This window comes from Chiloscyllium punctatum, chromosome 22 (genome assembly GCF_047496795.1).
Source record: "Chiloscyllium punctatum isolate Juve2018m chromosome 22, sChiPun1.3, whole genome shotgun sequence".
In the NCBI taxonomy this organism is placed as follows: domain Eukaryota; kingdom Metazoa; phylum Chordata; class Chondrichthyes; order Orectolobiformes; family Hemiscylliidae; genus Chiloscyllium; species Chiloscyllium punctatum.
In genome coordinates this window covers 21,093,820-21,112,843 of record NC_092760.1, presented here as the reverse complement: position 1 = coordinate 21,112,843, position 19,024 = coordinate 21,093,820, and the positions used below count along the sequence as shown (strand labels likewise).

At 46.8% G+C, this 19,024-nt stretch overlaps 1 protein-coding gene across 3 annotated transcripts in view; it reads left to right on the top strand.

Annotated features, from left to right (window-relative positions):
- chid1 (chitinase domain containing 1) overlaps window positions 1-19,024 on the top strand; it is a 37,242-nt gene that overhangs the window by 10,268 nt on the left and 7,950 nt on the right. For all 3 annotated transcript variants that reach the window (XM_072591883.1, XM_072591882.1, XM_072591884.1), the window contains one exon: window positions 3,907-3,968. In XM_072591883.1, the coding sequence (XP_072447984.1) occupies window positions 3,907-3,968 (62 nt within the window). The remainder of the gene's footprint in view (window positions 1-3,906; window positions 3,969-19,024) is intronic.

Sequence of the window (19,024 nt, the reverse complement as noted above, 5' to 3'; positions counted from 1 at the left end):
CAGAGTGGTCTGGGGCTGTCAGATGAGGGCAGTGGTGGACTGAGAATGTCGGGTGAGGGCCAGAGTTGACTGGGAATGCAGCGTTGAGACCAGGATTCAACTGGGAATGTTAGATTAGGGCCAAGCTGGACTGGGAATGTCAGATTAGGGCCGGAGTGAGCTGGGAACATCAGATGAGGGCCGGTGTGGACTGGGAATGTTGGGTGAGGGCTGGAATGTACTGGGAATGTTTGGTTCGAGCCAGCATGGACTGGGAATGTCCAGCTAGGACTGAGATAGTCCAGGAATGTCAGGTTGGAGCTGGGCTGGACTGGGAATGTCAGGTCAGGTTAGGGCTGGGCTGGGAATGTCCAGACAGGTGCAGTATGTCGCAGGAAGGCACTGAGCTTCACTTGGCCCAATGAGAGAAGTCTAAGGTGTGGGCAGTGCTGCTCCCAGGCCTACGTTGTACCTGAACCAGATGTGGAGGAGCTTCGGTCAATCCTGCTCAATCCCTGGGGGATGGCTCTTTGACCGAGCAAGTGATGAAACTTTCTGTACAGGCCTCTCCCATTCCGAATGTCGACCAGTGTATCCTGGTATAGTGACTCCGTCTGGGTCCCAAACCTGAGCTGTGATGGAGAGAGGGCCCGGGATCGCTTAGTATATCGTGAGTCACCGTCCATCTTCACACTGACCCTCTCGAGGGAAGTTCCAATTCATTGAATCTCTCCCAGCAGACATCTTCACGGTGGGAAGGGTTAGTGCAGCCATTACAGAAGGAAGTGATCCTTTGTCTGCCCTGCTGTGCAGTGCATTGAGCTACCTGTGACCAACAAGGGCCAGTTCATGGGGACTTACACCCGAGGCTGCCAGATTGTACATTAACCACTTTCAAACTCTGTTCACTGGGCTTGACCTCATCTGACTGACTGCTCCATACTGTCAATGCAATCGTTTACTGTGGATTTGATCAAGTCGAGACATTTGTGAAGGTTTAGCCCATGTGTCCCGGTATTGTGTGAATGCTTTGGATAGTAAAATGCCTAATTGACCTCTCCTTTTATTATTTATCTGTTTTAAAAATGTATTGGACTGTGTTTTATGTGCTATGCTCATATGTTCTTGACATTTTATTCCTTTTAGATTTCTATACTCTCTGTATTGAGCTTGAATCTCTCTGCTTCATTATGAATCCTACAACTGGGCAGCATGGTGGCTCAGTGGTTAGCACTGCTGCCTCACAGCGCCAGGGACCTGGGTTTGATTCCAGCCTTGGGTGATTGTCTGTGTGGAGTTTGCACATTCTCCCTGTGTCTGTGTGGGTTTCCTCTCACAGTCACAAAGATGTGCAGGTCAGGTGGATTGGCCATGCTAAATTGCCCGTAGTGACAGGTGCATTAGTCAGAGGGAAATGGGTCTGGGTGGGTTACTGTTTAGAGGGTCGGTGTGGACTTGTTGGGCCAAAGGGCCTGTTTCCACAAGGACAGAATCAAATTGTCACAAGCTTCCTTTTAAAATCTCATTTTAACCTCTGATTTTATAATCTAGTTATGAATTTCTTTTCTTTCTGAACCTGGGAATGTAACCTGAGCAGTCTCCTCTCTGCGTGTCCTCATTGGTGACTTACTGTTCTGCCGAGTTTTGGATTCCAGTCTACATGAACTAGCTCATTTTTTCACTTCTTTGACATTAGCCCTTTTCAGTTAAGTTTATTTTTGCTTGGTTTTACCACCTCCTCTTCCATCGCACTCGCTGTCTGATCATGTTACGGTCACTGTTTCCTAAACCCACAATTTGTGTTTCAATGGTACCTTTAATGTCACAGCACCTTCCGAGCTGCTTCACGGGGGCATTATAAAATGGTGCCATGTTGAGTAGTAGAGCCATGGCAGCAGACTCTTTAGGCCAACTAGTCCATGTTCTCAAACCAAGCTAGTCCCACCTCCCTGCGTTTGGCCTGTATCCCTCCAAGCCTTTCCTATTCACTACCTAACCAAATATCTTTCTAATGTTGTATCTATACCCGCATCCGTCACACACTCTGTATAAAAAAAAAAGTCCCTTAAATCCTTTTTAAATCTTTCTCCTCCCACCTTAAAAATGTTCCCCCTAGTTATGAATTCCCCCACTCTCTGGAAAAGACCCTTGCTATTCACCTTACCTATACCCCTCATGATTTTATCAAAGGTCACCCCTCAACCTCCTACACTCCAGTGGAAAAAATCCTGTTCTTTCCAGCCTCTCCTGATAACTCAAACCCTCCATTCCCGACAATATCCCGGTAAATCTTCTCTGAGCCCTCTCCAATTTGGTTAGATAACTGAAAGCTTTGTCAAACAGGTAGGTTTTAAGGAGTGTCTCGGAGGAGAAAGAGTAGAGAGACCCACACACTCAGCAGTTAGGGAGCACAAACAGTGGCTTCCACCTGCACACTATCTAAATGAGGAAATGTCAACTCATCCAGACATGTGTCCCAGCAACGACAGGAAATGGCCAATCATAGTGAGAGAATTAAACTAGTACCCCTTGACGGACGGTGAAGTTACCACTGCTGGATCTCCTACTATCGACCTCTGGGGCGGCGGGGGGTTGGGGGGGGGGGGGGGGGGGGGCAAACCAATGACTACAAACTGAACTAGACTAGCCAGGCAAATACACTCTCCAAAGCCTGTCCACCATCTCCAGGGCACGAGTCAGGAGTGTGATGGCACACTCCCCACTTGCCAGGAATGGTTCATTCCTTAGCTATCGCTGGGTCAAAATCCCGAAATTCCCACATACAGCCTGGAGCTGGTGATGACTCACCAACAGGATGGGCTATAATATTTCCAGGGGCATCCACGTGCTTTCTAGGTATTTAATAAATGCTCCCCTAGTGTAACATGCTCCCCTAGCCCCCCCCTCATTCCCCAGAACCACTTCCTCTCTCTGTAAACAGACAACACTGTGCAGCAAAGGTCTTGGACACAAATATTCAGGAATTCCTTTCCCTGTACCCTGTCAGTATCTCAGTCCAGGTTAGACTAATTAAAGGTCCAATTATCACTGCTATATCGTTTATCCGTTCTCTGTAATTTTCCAGCTCTGATTCTCTCCTGTTGTTTGGTGAGACCAGTGTTATACAGTAACATAACAGCTTCTTTAATGTTCCTGGATTTGTGTGAAGTAGACACTGACCTTGGCTGCTGAATCATATTACTCCTCTCCAGTGGTCTAGTAGTTTCGATGATGATTACTTCCACCGTACCCGCCTGTTTGACCATTCCTGAAAAAGGGCTCATGCCCGAAACATCGATTCCCCTGCTCCTTGGATGCTGCTTGACCTGCTGCGCTTTTCCAGCAACACATTTTCAGCACTTACCTATCATTCCCTGAATAATGTGTAAACTGAAGTTAGTGGGCCCAGTCTGCCCGTCTTGGAGCCAGGTCTCAATAACTGCTGCTATATCCTAGTCACATGGGGGAACCTTCCTGCAGCTCATTAAATCCATCTTATTCAGCCCATGCCAGATCCCTCCTATTTCTTACTCCCATTCTCTGCCAAAGAAGTTTAATATTTCAGGAGAAAATGAGGACTGCAGATGCTAGGGATCAGAGTCGAGTGTGTGTTGCTGGAAAAGCACAGCAGGTCAGGCAGCATCTGAGGAGCTGGAGAATCGATGTTTCGGGCAAAAGCTCTGCATCGGGAATGAGCCTTATGCCTGATGAAGAGTATATGCCCGAAACATCGATTCTCCTACTCCTCAGACCCTGCCTGAGTTGCTGTGCTTTTCCAGCAAGTTTAATATTGTCCTCAGTAAACCTGTCTGTCTCGGTTCTATTGACAGGCCACCTGTCCACCTTTGAGCCTGAAATGTATTTGCCGTTGTACCTCCTTGTATACACATTTGACTGTTTACTTTTGATCATTTCCACCCCCACCAGGCTGAGGAGTTTGATGGCTTTGTCTTGGAGGTATGGAGTCAACTTGGTGGTCAGAAACGCAAGTAAGTGAAGTTACATTTGTTGTGAGCTTTGAGGTCATGAGAGATTATTTGTCTGATGCATCTTATCTTCCGCAAAGGTTTTTATCAAAGGTTTAATTGTTTGGAGGAGAATTGCAAGTCCTTTTGACCATCGAGTCAAACAGCGTGGAAACAGACGCTTCGGTCTGGCTCCCCTACGTCCACCAGGTTTCCCGAACTCAACAAGTCTCATTTGCCTGCATTTGGCCCAAATCCCTTTAAACCTTTCCTATCAATGTACCTGTCCAAATATCTTCTAAATGCTGTCATTGTAGCAGCCTCCACCAGTTCCTCTGACAGCTCATTCCACACGCGCACGCTGGGTGAGAAGGTTGTTCCTCAGGTCCCTTTTTAAATCTTTCCCCTCTTGCCTTGAACCCACTCCCTCTCGTGAAAGGGCCTTTTTGCCGTTCACCTTATCTGTGCCTGTCATGATGTTCTAAACCTCTACAAGATCACCCCTCAGCCTCCAATCCTTCAGTGACAAAAGTCTCAGCCTATCCAGCCTCTCCTTATTACTCAAACGCTCCAGTCCCAGTAACATCCTGGTAAACCCTTTTTTTGGACCCTTTCCAGCTTACTAACACCCTTCCTCTATCAGGGCAGCCATCTCTGACCAGTTAACCAGAGATGCATGCAGTTGTCAGAGAAATTGATTGGCTCTCCTACTCGTTGAGCTGGTCGTGTAGAATTTATGATCTTGCTGTAACAAATGCTCAGAGAATATCGAGTGGGTGTTTGAGATATTTATAGAGGCTGCGTCTACAGCACCCTTCCTGTATTGCAGTGTGACAGGTATGATCATTATTAATCCACAGTATAAACCTGTTTCCTAGTAATATAATGGACTTTTATAATAAAAGGTTTAGAATACACAAGTTGAGCAGTTCCCCCTGCAATATTACAGTCTTAGTGCATAAGATGAGAAGGTTTTACACTCGAAGGATGATTGGTCTTTGATGTGTTAAATGTGCATGAAGCGAACGCAGGTGACAGTTACTTGCCTGGGCTCCAGATTTAAATATGTCGATGTTGTGTTAGAAAGTGTTGACTTGTCACATGTAACTTTATAAATACGTAGCAAACTATCTATGAACTGGCACCTATGGGACCAGGAGAGTGCCAGTTTAACAGGTATTTCAGTTGATCATCACTAGAGCCCCGCATAGTCAATGTGAAAACACACCCGAACTTTTTAAAAACTGTATTCATTTGTGTGAATTGTATTGATAATTCAAAGTCTGTGTTGCTGGCTGGCCAGCAGTTGCCCTCAATAAGGTGGTGGTGAGCTGCTGCCTTAAACTACTAGCCAACAGGAATGTCACTGTGATACTTTATTTACAGCAGAATGCAGCGTTTCCTTAAATAAAATTTAACGGCAGAGAGCTTCCTCACTCGTACCCGCAACTGACTACTCGAACACTCTAATAATACAGTTGACTTCTGCCATATAAGTTTTAGTCAGTTTATCAAGAATGCCCATTCATAAGGTGCTGGTTTAAACAAAGTTTGCCGTAACTTCAGCCCAACAGGTCCACACTGACCTGCCGAAGCGTAACCCACCCAGACCCATTCCCCTACATTTACCCCTTAACCTAACACTATGGGCAATTTAGCATGGCCAATTCACCTGACCTGCACATCTTTGGACTGTGGGAGGAAACCCACGCAGACACGGGGAGAATGTGCAAACTCCACACAGTCAGTCGTCTGAGGCGGGAATTGAACCCGGGTCTCTGGCGCTGTGAGGCAGCAGTGCTAACCACTGAGCCACTGTGCCGCTCCAGGTCTGTCCTTCACCACCTATCGCAGAACCTTTGTAGACTTCCAAAATAAGTCGGACGGGAAGCTTCAACCCTGCTAGCTGTGGGCAGACAGCAGGTGTAAGTGGTTGGGGGTCTGATTCCAGTTGGAACTGTATATACCAGCAGCAGAATGAATTGGATGTGCGGCTGTGTCCCTATATAAAGGAAAACAAGGTCTGACTTTGGCCTTGACAACTTGCAATGGAAAGAAAGGATCTTGTCACACAAATACTCATGGTGCAGCGAGTGGTTCCTAGAGAGAGGGAGACCCTGACCAGGTATCTGCTGCCTCAGGAAAATAAGCCTTGGGGGAGGTGTGGGCAATGATAGTTTTCCCATCAATGTTCATGCAGCAAGTGAGGCATTCTGACAGAGGGCCGATGTTGGTCGGATTTTAAAATGGTCAAGACACCGGGTGCTGGCATCACTATAATGGAGAGGTTAGAGACCAACAGGATGAGGAGGTTGCCAGTGTCCTGTCAGACCTGGCCTATACAGCAGAGGACAGAAGTGTAACAGAAATCCCAGAATACCCAAAGAGCTGATCATCATGCACCGAGCTGCCCGAAACAGGAAGGTAGGCTCCCCAAACTAACAAAAGACCCAGGAGGTTTGGGAGAATGGTGGCAATAATGAATTTGAACATACTTTACTTGTCAGATAGTTTTAGTCCTGTGATGCCTTTTCAGTCAGTGACTTTAATTGTACAGTTTTAGATATTATTTGCAGTTCAAAGATATGTGTAACAGATTGGTTAGAGTATTACAGTGATTTACTGAATAATGACATTTGGAACAAAGTTAAGTCACATAAATGTCATGCCTGCTTTGTGTCTGGTGTTGCGAACACATTGAAGTGACTGAGGGGAGGTGTAGTTCTATGTACAGTAACTAGGGTAAGCAGAGATCTTGTCTCCTGTGAGATACTTGCGTTGTTGAGTAAATCTTTCAGAAAAGCATAAATGAAACGTGACTGGAGCATAAGGCAGTTAATGTTTGGGAATCTACGGTTTACCCAGTCGCGACTTCATTGTGAATGCAGACCAAAGCTCGGACTTTTCTGATCAGTGCTGGGCAGACACTAGTGACATCAAGAAATGAGGGTCTGAGAGGGAAAAAAAAACGTTGCTTGCTTTTTCAGTTACATAATTCAAATTATTCGACTCCACAAACATTAAGAGCGAGCTGCAGGTAACAGTATTTGTGAAGAAGAGTACGTAGGACAAAGATGGTGGAAGAGATTATTGTGAAGTGTACCTGGGTTCAATTCCCGCCTCAGACGACTGACTGTGTGGAGTTTGCACGTTCTCCCCGTGTCTGCGTGGGTTTCCTCTGGGTGCTCCGGTTTCCTCCCACAGTCCAAAGATGTGCAGGTCAGGTGAACTGGCCACGCTAAGTTGACCATAGTGTCAGATGCATTAGGGGTAAATATGGGGAATGGGTCTGGGTGGGTTACTCTTCAGAGGGTCGGTGTGGACTTGTCGGGCCGAAGGGCCCGTTTCCATACTGTAGGGAATCTAATCTAATCTAATCTTTTAAGTTCTTGTGTGAGATGTGGATACTGTGGGTGAGCTGACCTTGAACAGATGGGTTTTCTCAGCTGTGCCAGAGGGCAGTCAGGAGTTAACCCAATGGTGTGGTGTCAGAGTCACACTGGGATTAAATTCACAGAAGGACAGGAGTGAACCAAACGGGTTTTTACAAAGGCTGCATGCTCTGAATTAGACTGGTTTTCATTTCTAATACTTATTAAATGTAAATTTCACCATCTATTGTGATTGTATTCGAACATTAATCTGGGGTTGTGAAGGTCAGGGACACAAACCACTGCTTTCTATGTTATAGCTTGGCTTGAAAGTTGGAAGATGCCACCATATTGTATCATAAGACTTCCATTAGTACAAGACTTTGAGATATTGCCAGAAGGTACAAGACATTCTACATTTTGGGGGGTCCCCCAAAAGCCAGGGTTGGTAAGTATAGCTGGTTGGAGATAGAACTGCAGATGCTGGAGAGTCTGAGTGAAGCTGGAAAAAAGCACATCAGGTCAAGCAGCATCAGGGAAGAAGGGAGTCGATGTCCCAAGTCGGAACCTTTCATCAGGATTCCGACCCCCCCCCCCCCCCCCAAAATGGCAGATCATGAATTGGATGACAATTTGAAAGCAGTTGGGGGAAATTCTTTTTGCAGAGAGTGGGTCTCGAGTGGACATCGAGTGGACGGCGCTGCCTGAGAGAATGGTGGAGGCAAAGTCAGTTGAAGCATCCCAAAGGGAATGGTCTACAAAGGTAACATGGGTGAGGTTATGGGGAGAAGATGGCAGGATGGACAGAAGGGATTTGCTGGTTTGGAGAGCCAGTCAGAAGGCAAAATGACCTCCTCCAGTCCAGTGCTGGACTAACTCAGTGAGAGCTTGGTGATCCCCATTACTATTCTACAGATTCATTGAATAAACTGACTGTAAATTACAGTCAGTCACATTGTCACAGTACAGCACTCAGACAATGATCTAATTCTGTGCTGTGTGTTACCTGACTGTATTGAATGGTGTGTCCTGTCTGTCATGCTGTGTAGCGGGTGTTATCTACCTCTTGTGGTAGTATGCTGTGTCTGACTGTGTAGCTGTATATGTTTACGATGGGTGTTTCTGACATGGCCAGTGCCCGTTGCCTTTTCTCAGTGTTTCTGTCACACTGACTCTTGATCCTCCATGGAGTACCCAGCACAGAGTGAGACCTGTTGGTCCAACAGCTGATGCCAACCTTTCTGCCCAGTATAGCCGTCCTCCCAGCATGCTTCATCTGGCTGTCTCAATATCTCTTTCATTTGCTTCCCTCCGCCCCCCGCAAAAAAAAAGACCTTTTACCTCACGGTCAGTTTTCAGAGGAGAGTATGTGAGTGTTGAGTCGTTGCTGACCCATTTTGAGTTTCTGGTTGTTTTGGACTCTATACATATTTGCCAACATGTTGACCCTTATTTTATAGGCATGTAATGTGCATAGCTGGGTGGATATGGTGATTAAAAACAGAAACTAGGAACAGGAGTAGGCCATTCAACCCACTGAGCCTTCTCCTGCTATTCCACGCAGCTTCTACCTCGACACACTCTCCCCTCGTTCCTCGACATCTTCACCTTCCAGCAATCTATTTGTTTCTTAAATATATTCATTGAACCAGTTTCTACTGCGTTCTGTGGGAACGAATTCTCCAGGTTTGCTACTGTCTTGCTTGAAGATATTTCTCCGTATCTCCTAAATGGCTTGCCCCATATCCTGACTGAAGAACACCTGGTTCTGGGCTCACCCGTCCGAGGAGACATTCTCGTTGCATTCTCCTGAGTCCAGTTTTGCCAGAATTTAACATGTCTTAGTGTGGGCCCCTTTCATTCTCCAGTGAATACAGCCCCAAGTGATCTGGTTTCTCCTCGCAAGACTGACCTGTCGTCCCAGGAATCAAACTGGTGAACCTCCACTGCATTCCCTGCTATGGCAAATATCTCCTTCCTTAAAGTGAGGATAGCAAAACTGTACGCAACACTCTGAGAGTGGTCCCACCCAAGTCACTACAGTTGCAGTAAATCTCCCTTCCCCTGGACTGCAATCCTCTTGTAATGAATGCCAAATATTATTTGCCTCCTAGCTGCCTTTGGTACCCACCTGGATATAATTGGCCGTGTTCGCTGCGGTTGGGTTTTGATGGAGTGTTGCTGTGCGGTTTGGAATCCTGGCTCTCAACACACAAGCACCGATAACTGGGACTGTCGTTGGGAGGAAGGAGTGCTTCAGCCCTTAAGGCAGGTTTTTATTGAACTGTGGAGTTCTGAGGCGATCTGTAGGTCTGGGGAAGAAAAGGAGAATTTCTCCTGCAGTCAGCTCCTCTCCTCACAGACTCTGTGTGTGTGTGTGTGTGTGTGTGTGTGTGTGTGTGTGTGTGTGTGTGTGTGTGTGTCAGTCAAAGGCAGTTGGATTTAAAAACTGTTCTGATTTGAGTATTTGGCTAGCCACGTTGTATTCCAGCAAGCATCAGCAGCTTCCTTCTGTTCAGAGATTCACATTCAGAGCTCGTCTTTCAGGCTGGATGTTGACATTGATTGAGGTCAGCTTCAGGCTGTTTAATAAGGGGGAAGTGGGAAGGTTCCTGTCCTTCACTGGTGATGTGCTGCCTCTGGTGCTCAGCCCTGTCTCGTCCATCTGTGATGAGCTGGCTTCTGTTACTGTATCCTGTCAGCTCATGCTCACAGGACAGCAGAACCTCGCTTTTCAACAGCAGACTCTTTTATGTGGGTCCGAGCGTAAGACTATAAAACCGAGCAGGTAGGTGGAAGTGAGGACAGCAGATGTTGGAGATTAGAGTGGTGCTGGAAAACCACAGCGGGTCAGGCAGCATCTGAGGAAGGCATTCCTGAGGAAGGGCTTTTCCAGGATTCCTAATGAAGGGCTTTTTGCTGAAGTGTTGATTCTCTTGCTCCTTGGAAGCTGCCTCACCTGCTGTGCTTTTCCAGCACCACTCTTAATCTTGACCATAAAACAGAGCAGTCAAATTTGGCCTGTTGAGTCTGTTCTGCCGTTCAATTGTGCCTTATAAGTTTCTCAACCTCACTCTTCTGCCTTCTTCCTGTTCCCCTTGATCAAGAACTTGTCAATCTCGGTCTTAAATACACTCACTGACATGGTCTCCATATCCTTCTGTGGCAATGGGTTCCACAGATGCTCCACCTTCTGGCTGAAGAAATTCCTCCTCATTTCAGTTGGAAAGGGTTGTCCCTTCACTCTGAGTGAGGCAGTCTCCTCTGGTCCTCGTCTCTCTGATTGGTAGAAACATCATCTCCCCATCCACTCTATCCAGACCTCTCTCAGTATTATGTAAATTTTAATGAGATTCCCCGTCATCCTTGTAAACTCTATCGAGTACAGACCCAGAGCCTTCAATTGCTCCTCACATGACAAGGCCTTCATCCCCGGGATCATTTTTCTAAGCCACCTCCAGAATCCCTCCAAGGTCAGCACATCCTTCCTCAGACACAAGGCCTAAAGCTGCTCACCATATTCTGAATGCAGTCTGGCCATAGTCTTGTACAGCCTCAGCAGTCCATCCCTGCTCTTGTATTCTAGTCCCCTCGAAATGCTAACATTGTATTTGCCTTCCTAACTGCAGACTGAACCTATACATTATCCTGTTCAGTTTCTGAAGCCTTTCCCCATTTAGAAAATCCTAACGCTTTCCTATATTGTGTTCCATCTGTCACTTCTTTTCCCGCTGTGCTCAGCTGTCCAAGCCCTTCTGCAGCCTCCCTGTTTTCTCAGCACGACCTGTCAATCCATCCATCTTTGTGTCATTTGCAAACTGAGCCGCAATGCCCTCAGTTCTTTTGTCCAGGTCGTTAATGTATAACGTGAATAGTTCTGATATTCCTTACCCCTGTGGAGCTCTACCAGTCAACAGCTGCCATCTTGAAAATGGTCCCTTTATTCCTACACTCTGCCTTCTGCTGGTCAAGCAATTCTCTGTCCATGCCCGTACCTTGTCCTGAACACTGTGGTCTCTTAGCTTATTTAGCAGCCTCCTGTGCAGCACCTTGTCAAAGGCGTTCTGGAGATTTAAATAAATCCCATCCAGTGGCTCTCCTCTGTCTAACTTGGTTATTATCTCCTCAGTGAATTCTCACAGATTTATCAGGCATGACATTCCCTTGACAAAGCCACATTGATTCAGTCCAATTTTACCCCGTGCGTCCGAGTACTCCTGAATCTCGTCCTTAATAATGGACTCTAAAATCTCACCAATAACCGAGGTCAGGATAACCAGCCTATAGGTTCCTGTCTTCTGCCTCCCTCCCTCCTCAAACAGGGGTGTTACATGAGCCATTTTCCAGTCCTCAGGGACTCTTCCTGACTCCACTGATGCCAGAACAATCCTCACCAACGCCAGTACGATCTCCTCAGCTGTCTCCTTCAGAACTCTGGGGTATAGTCCATCTGGTCTGGGTGATTTATCAGCTTCTCCAACACCCTCTTCTTAGTGATGGTCACTACATTCACCTCTGCCCCCTGACCCTTTTGAAGTTCTGATATGCTGCTGATGTCATCCACTGGGAAAACTGACACAAAATACCGAGTCAGTTCCTCCGCCATTTCACTGCCTCTCCAGCCTCATTTTCCTGTGCTCCAATGTCCACTCTTGCCTCTCTTAGCTTTTAGATATTTGAAAAAAAAACTTGGTGCAATCATCTTTTATATTACTAGCTAGCTTACTCTTTGATTCCCCTCCCCCACCCCCCCGTTGTATTAGTTATCCTCAGCTGGTTTCCAAAGGTTTCCCAATCCTCTGGCTTCCCAATAAGGGTCCAACCAAGAGGAAGGAGGGGTGCAGAAAGTGGGGGTGGTGTGCAGGGTTAGTATGGGGTGAGCTTCATCGTTACTCAGAATCTACACTATCGAAGAGAGCAACTTTATCAGGGACTCCAATGTAAATGGAACTTCAAGGGTTCGAGGTAGAGGGGAATTTTCCAGGCCATTCCTTCAGTATGTGCTATGATGGGAATTCTGTACCTCCCGTTCCAGACTAGAATAACAAGTGCTGAACCTTTGCAAAGTCTGCCCCCATTGAGATGTTTGCAGGAGACTGCTCCCCACGTCACCCCACGGAATATCACAGCGGCTGTGTGTTTCCCTGGGGCGTGGGTCCATGCTGACGTTGTGGGATGGTGCAGAGTGCACACCACACAGCCTGGTGTGGGCTCATTCCCACAGACCCCTTCACCCCTCTCTGCACAGTTGCTGCCTGTTTCACTGTTTAGTTTTTAAATATATCGGTGCACAGTTGTTGCTGAGCTGCCATAACAATTTTGTTTCTGAAAGTGAATCTGATCTCTGCAAAGTTTCAAGAATGAAAGCACCCATTCTGTACTTAAGGAGAAAGTGAGGACTGCAGATGCTGGAGATCAGAGCTGAAAATGTGTTGCTGGAAAAGCGCAGCAGGTCAGGCAGCATCCAAGGAACAGGAGAATCGACGTTTCGGGCATCAGCCCTTCCTCAGGAATGAAGAAGGGCTTAAGCCCGAAACATCGATTCTCCTGTTCCTTGGATGCTGCCTGACTTGCTGCGCTTTTCCAGCAACACATTTTCAGTCCATTCTGTACTTAACCTCACTTTGTATTGTGTTGAGGTGTTTAAAACATGGCTGAGATTGGAACTGGAACGTATCATTATTTTTATTGTGACCTGTTTGTTCTGAAACATTCACATCGTGTTGGAATGTTCAGGATCTGGGCTAATGGTGAGATTCTTGGTTGTGTAAATGAGCAGAGAGATCTTGGTGTCCATGTACATAGGTCCTTAAACGTTGCCACCCAAGTTGATAGGGCTGTTAAGAAGGCACGCGGTGTGTTAGCTTTAACTGGTAGAGGGATTGAGTTTCAGAGCCATGAGGTTATGCTACAGCAGTACAAAACTCTGGTGCGGCCGCACTTGGGATATTGTGTACAGTTCTGGTCACAGCATTTTAGGAAGGATGTGGAAGCTTTGGAAAGGGTTCAGAGGAGATTTACTAGGCTGCTGCCTGGGTATGGAAGGAAGGTCTTATGGAGGGACTTCAGGCTGTTTTTGTTCGAGAGAAGATTGAGTGGTGACTTAATTGAGACATGTAAGATAATCAGAGGGTTAGAGAGGGTGGACGGTGAGAGTCCTTTACCTTGAATAGTGATGGCTGGCATGAGAGGACATAGCTTTAAATTGAAGGGTGACAGATATAGGACAGATGTCAGAGGTAGGTTCTTTACTCAGAGTAGTAGGGGCGTGGAACGCACTGCCTACAACAGTGTAGACTTGCCAACCTTAAATGTTCATTGGAGAGGCATATGGATGAGAATGGAATAGTTTGGGTTAGATTGGTTCCACAGGTCAGTGTAATACTGAGGGTCGAAGGGTCTGTACTGCGCTGTAATGTTCAATGTTCCACGTTCTAGATACAGAATAAAGCTGCCTGTACTCTGACCCCATAAAACACTCCAGGACTTGGGCAGCATGGAGTTAGACACAGAGTAAGCTTGCTTTATACTGTCCCCATCAAACACTCGCAGGACAGGGACAGCACAGGGTTAGATACAGAGTAAGGTTCCTCATGTAGCACACATACAGTGCGCCATCTGAATTGTTGGTAGTTTGTTAGGAGGGGGTTTTATCTAACACTAGAGGGAATAAGGAGTGCCTACCACCTTTCTGAGCAAGTGCTACAATGACAGTCCCTCACCCTAGTCTGTATGGAGCACTCTGACTAGTTAAATCCATTGTTTAATTAGATTAGGATATGTAACATGTAAAAATGACATCATCTCCATACTCAATTCTCCTCCATGTCTGTGCCTCTGTCGGTTTGGGCTCAGTGTAATTATTTGGAGGTGATTGGTATGAGTCCATGCTCTGGGTTTGAGTTGTGCTGTTGTGACCAAGTGCATTGTTTTGGATTAGCATGTCCTTGAATCTGCTCAAGGTCCCATTGCTCTCCCTCTCGTCAGCTATTGATATTCTCTGTCTCTCTGTGTGTCTGTCTCTGTCTCTCTCTCTCTCTCTATTTGTGTGTGTGTGTGTGTCTCTGTTTCTTCTCTCTGTCTCTCTTTGCCGCACTCTCTTTCTTTGTGTGTGTCTCGCTTTGTCACACACTCTCTCTCTGTCTCTCTGTCTCTCTTTATCACACACTCTCTTTTTGTGTGTGTGTCTCTGTGTGCGTATCTCTCTCTCTGTCTTTTTCTCTCTCTCTGTCTTTTTCTCTCTCTCTGTCTTTTTCTCTCTCTCTGTCTTTTTCTCTCTCTCTGTCTCTTGTCTCTTTTTCTTTCTCTCTCTCCCTCTCTCTCTCTCCCCCTCCAAGTCTCTCTCTCTCCCTCCAAGTCTCTCTCTCTGTGTCTGTCTCTTTCCCTCCCTGTCTCTCTCTTGCTCTCTCCCTGTATCATTCCCTCTCTTTCTCTGTCTCACTCTCTCTCTCTCTGCAGACACTGTTCTTTGAATTTCTTGGTTACTTAGACACTTATTATAACGCTGCCTGTTGAGTCAGTGGTGGTGCCAATCCAGAGAATACACTCTGTACATTTACTATCCCTGATACATCTTGCAGATGATAGTCAACATTGAGGATCATCTGAATCATCTGTTGGATGAATTTAACTCGGTGTTATATTAATTCACACCTGTCAAAAACTATGAATTATCCTTCAGTGAATAAACAGTGCTTAAAAATAGGTATTTCTACAATCTTCAGATTTATCAAATCCAAACCCAACTCTCAGTTTAGTATGGAGAAAGTGAGGACTGCAGATGCTGGAGACCAGAGTTGAAAAGTGTGGTGCTGGAAAAGCGCAGCAGGTCAGGCAGCATCCGACGAGCAGGAGATCCTCGGATGGTGCCTGGCCTGCTGTGCTTTTCCAGCACCACACTTTTCAACTCTCAGTTTAGTATACCTGGTTAGCATGGCTGGGTTGGACTATTTCCATGCTGTATACCTCTGAATCTATCAGCAGAAATGGCACTGGGCTGAGTCTGGGCCTGTGGCCTGTAGAAATCTGTACTGAATCGCCCAGGGTGATACATCTGAAAGAGAGCACTGTCAGGTACCTGGAAGATTGCTGGCCTTCGCTATTGGAGGAAGTGCTCAGCACTGCCCTGAGTCCGAGTAACAGGTCTTGTATTGCCTTCTGTCGGAATGTGTTGAGGGAGGCTGAAACATTGGAACTAATTCCGGGTGTTGGCAAAGATCTGGTGACTGATTCTAATGAATGGCAATGTTTCGGATCGGTTTGTTCTGGGACAGCAGTGAGGTTACACTCTCTCTGATTAATGAGCTGAGGGGTGTTTTTCCTGTATCTCCCTGAAATATGTCAGGGTGTTTAAACACTGAAGCAATCAGTCCCTCCCTGATCTACAGTGGACTGATCTGTTATTCCTGGATCAATGGTGCTGGAAGAGCACAGCAGTTCAGGCAGCATCCAAGGAGCAGCGAAATCGATGTTTCGGGCAAAAGCCCTTCATTTGCCCGAAATGTCGATTTTGAAGCTACTTGGATGCTGCCTGAACTGCTGTGCTCTTCCAGCACCACTAATCCAGAATCTGGTTTCCAGCATCTGCAGTCATTGTTTTTAACCTCCCTGATCTGTTATTCCTGATGCAACATGGACAGAGGGAAAAAACGAGTCCATTAAAGCACCTTTCCCCTAAGTGAAGCTCCCTCTCTGTCCATCACTGTCACTGATGAACTTGCTCACTTATTCCTACCTTAAATCCAGGCATGGATTCTCCCAGGCCGAAACGTCCTGGCTGGTCAGGCCAGAGTCACATTTTCCATTCACACTTGGCCAGTGTTGAGCTCAGTACCTATCCACCCATTCTGAGTCATGGGAGGCTGAGCTGAATCATTTAAAGCTCACCTCTATGTCCAGAATTAGCTGATTAGATTCCCTACAGTGTGGAAACAGGTCATTTGGCCCAACAAGTCCAGACTGACCCTCCGAAGAGTAACCTACCCAGACCCATTCACCTACACCTACCCCTGACTAATGCACTTTACACTATGGGCAATTTAGCACAGCCAATTCACCTAGCCTGCACATCTTTGGACTGTCTGGGGAAACCAGAGGAAGCCCACGCAGACACTGAGAGAATGTCCACTCTGGAATCGAAGCCGGGTCCCTGGTGCTGTGAGGCAGCAGTGTTAACCACTAAGCCACCATGCCCCCAGAGTTGTCATACTTTCATTACATGGGGCAATATACATCTTAACATCCTATATTACATACCATCTTGACCGTCTTGGCGCTGGCCTCACACAGGTGAGGGTCTATCTTCCTGTCAGTATGTTGCTGGAGGCACTTATCTGATTCTGCTTGCAATGTTGTGATTCACATGATTTCTGTAGGTGCTGCGATGTGACTTGGAATCAGAGAATCGTACAGTATAGAAGAGGCCCTTTGACCCTTTGAGTCTGTACTGACAAAAATACACCGGCACCTACTTCAGTCCCACTTTCCCACACTAGACCAATGGCTTTGAATGTTATTACATCTCTCAAACTTTAAAAAGTATTTGAAGTTTCCTGCCTCAGGGGAAATATAGAGTAATAGGGTAGGGGAATGGGTCTGGGTGGGATACTCTTCAGAGGGTCGGTGTGGACTTGTTGGGCCAAATGGCCTGTATCCACACTGTAGGGAATCTATGTACCAGTTGCCCTTGTCCTTCTAAATACTGGTGGCGAGCTGGAACGATGCTATCTGAGAATCTTTGGTGAATGTTGGCTGTACATCTTGTAGATAGTATGTGCTGCTGTTATCGAGTGTTCGTGCAAGTGGGGAGTATTCCATCAGACTCCTAACTTGTGCCTTGTAGATGGTGGACAGGCTTTGGGAGTCAGGAGGTGAGTTACTCTCTCTCAGTATTCCTAGTCTCTCACCCACTGTAGGCACTGTTTATGTGGTAACCCCCAGGGTAGTGGTAGTGGGAGGAGTGAATATTGGTAACACCACTGAATGTACAGTGGTGAGATTGTCTCTTATTGGTGACAGTCATTACTTGGCATTTTGGTGGCACAAGTGTAACTTGCCGCATGTCAGTCTAAGCCTGCATATTGTACAGATCTTGCTTGATTCTCATCCGTGCCAGCCAGATATCCCAACCCAATCTAGTCCCACCCGCCAGCACCCAGCCCATATCCCTCCAACCCCTTCCTATTCATATACCCATCCAGATGCCTCTTAAAAGTTGCAATTGTACCAGCCTCCACCACTGGCAGCTCATTCCATACACGTACCACCCTCTGCGTGAAAAAGTTGCCCCTTAGGTCTCTTGAATAGTTTTGACCTCTCACCCTAAACCTCTGCCATCTAACTCTGGACTCCCCCCACCCCTGCACTCCAAGGTCTCTTTGTTCAGCAACACTCTCTAGGACCTTACCATTAAGTGTATAAGTCCTGCTAAGATTTGCTTTCCCAAAATGCAGCACCTCACATTTATCTGAATTAAACTCCATCTGTCACTTCTCAGCCCATTGGCCCATCTGGTCCAGATCCTGTTGTAATCTGAGGTAACCACCTTCGCTAGGAGAAAGTGAGGACTGCAGATGCTGGGGATCAGAGCTTAAAAATGTGTCGCTGGAACAGCGCAGCAGGTCAGGCAGCATCCAAGCAGAAGGAGAATCAACGTTTCGGGCATAAGCCCTTTTTCTGGAAAAACCTAACCCTCTTTGCTGTCCACTACACCTCCAATTTTGGTGTCATCTGCAAACTTACTAACTGTACCTCTTATGCTCACATCCAAATCATTTATATAAATGACAAGAAGTAGAGGAGCCAGCACTGATCCTTGTGGCACTGCACTGGTCACAGGCCTCCAGTCTGAAAAACAACCCTCCACCACCACCCTCTGTCTTCTACCTTTGAGCCAGTTCTGTATCCAAATGGCTAGTTCTCCCTGTATTCCATGAGATCTAACCTTGCTAATCAGTCTCCCATGGGGAACCTTGTCGAACTCCTTACTGAAGTCCATATAGATCACATCTACCACTCTGCCCTCATCAATCCTCTTTGTTACTTCCTCAAAAAACTCAATCAAGTTTGTGAGACATGATTTCCCATGCACAAAGCCATGTTGACTATCCTGAATCAGTCCTTGTCTTTCCAAATACATGTACACCCTGTCCCTCAGGATTCCTTCCAACAATTTGCCCACCACCGAGGTCAGGCTGACTGATCTATAGTTCTGGACTACTTCAGTATCTGAGGAGTCGGGAATGGTGCTGAACAGTGTGCAATCATCAGTGTTGCATCATCAGTCCCCATTTCTGAACTTTGGATGGAGGGAAGGTCATTGGTGAGGCAGCAGAAGGTTGAAAAAGCACAGCAAGTCAGGCAGCATCCGAGGAGCAGGAGGATCAACATTTTGGGCTTCATCAGGAATGAGGCTTGTGGGTCAGGGTGGGGGATGCTGAGAAGTAAATGGGAGGCAGGGTGGGGCTGGGAGGGAAAGTCCCTGAGAATGTAATAAGTAGATCAAGGTGGGGAACGTGATAGCTGAGAGTGTGATGGGGGAGGAAGGTGGGAAGGGGGATAGCTGAGAGTGTGATGGGGGAGGAAGGTGGGAAGGGGGATAGCTGAGAGTGTGATGGGGGAGGAAGGTGGGGAGGGGGATAACTGAGAGTGTGATGGGGGATGAAGGTGGGGAGGGGGATAGCTGAGAATGTGATGGGGGAGGAAGGTGGG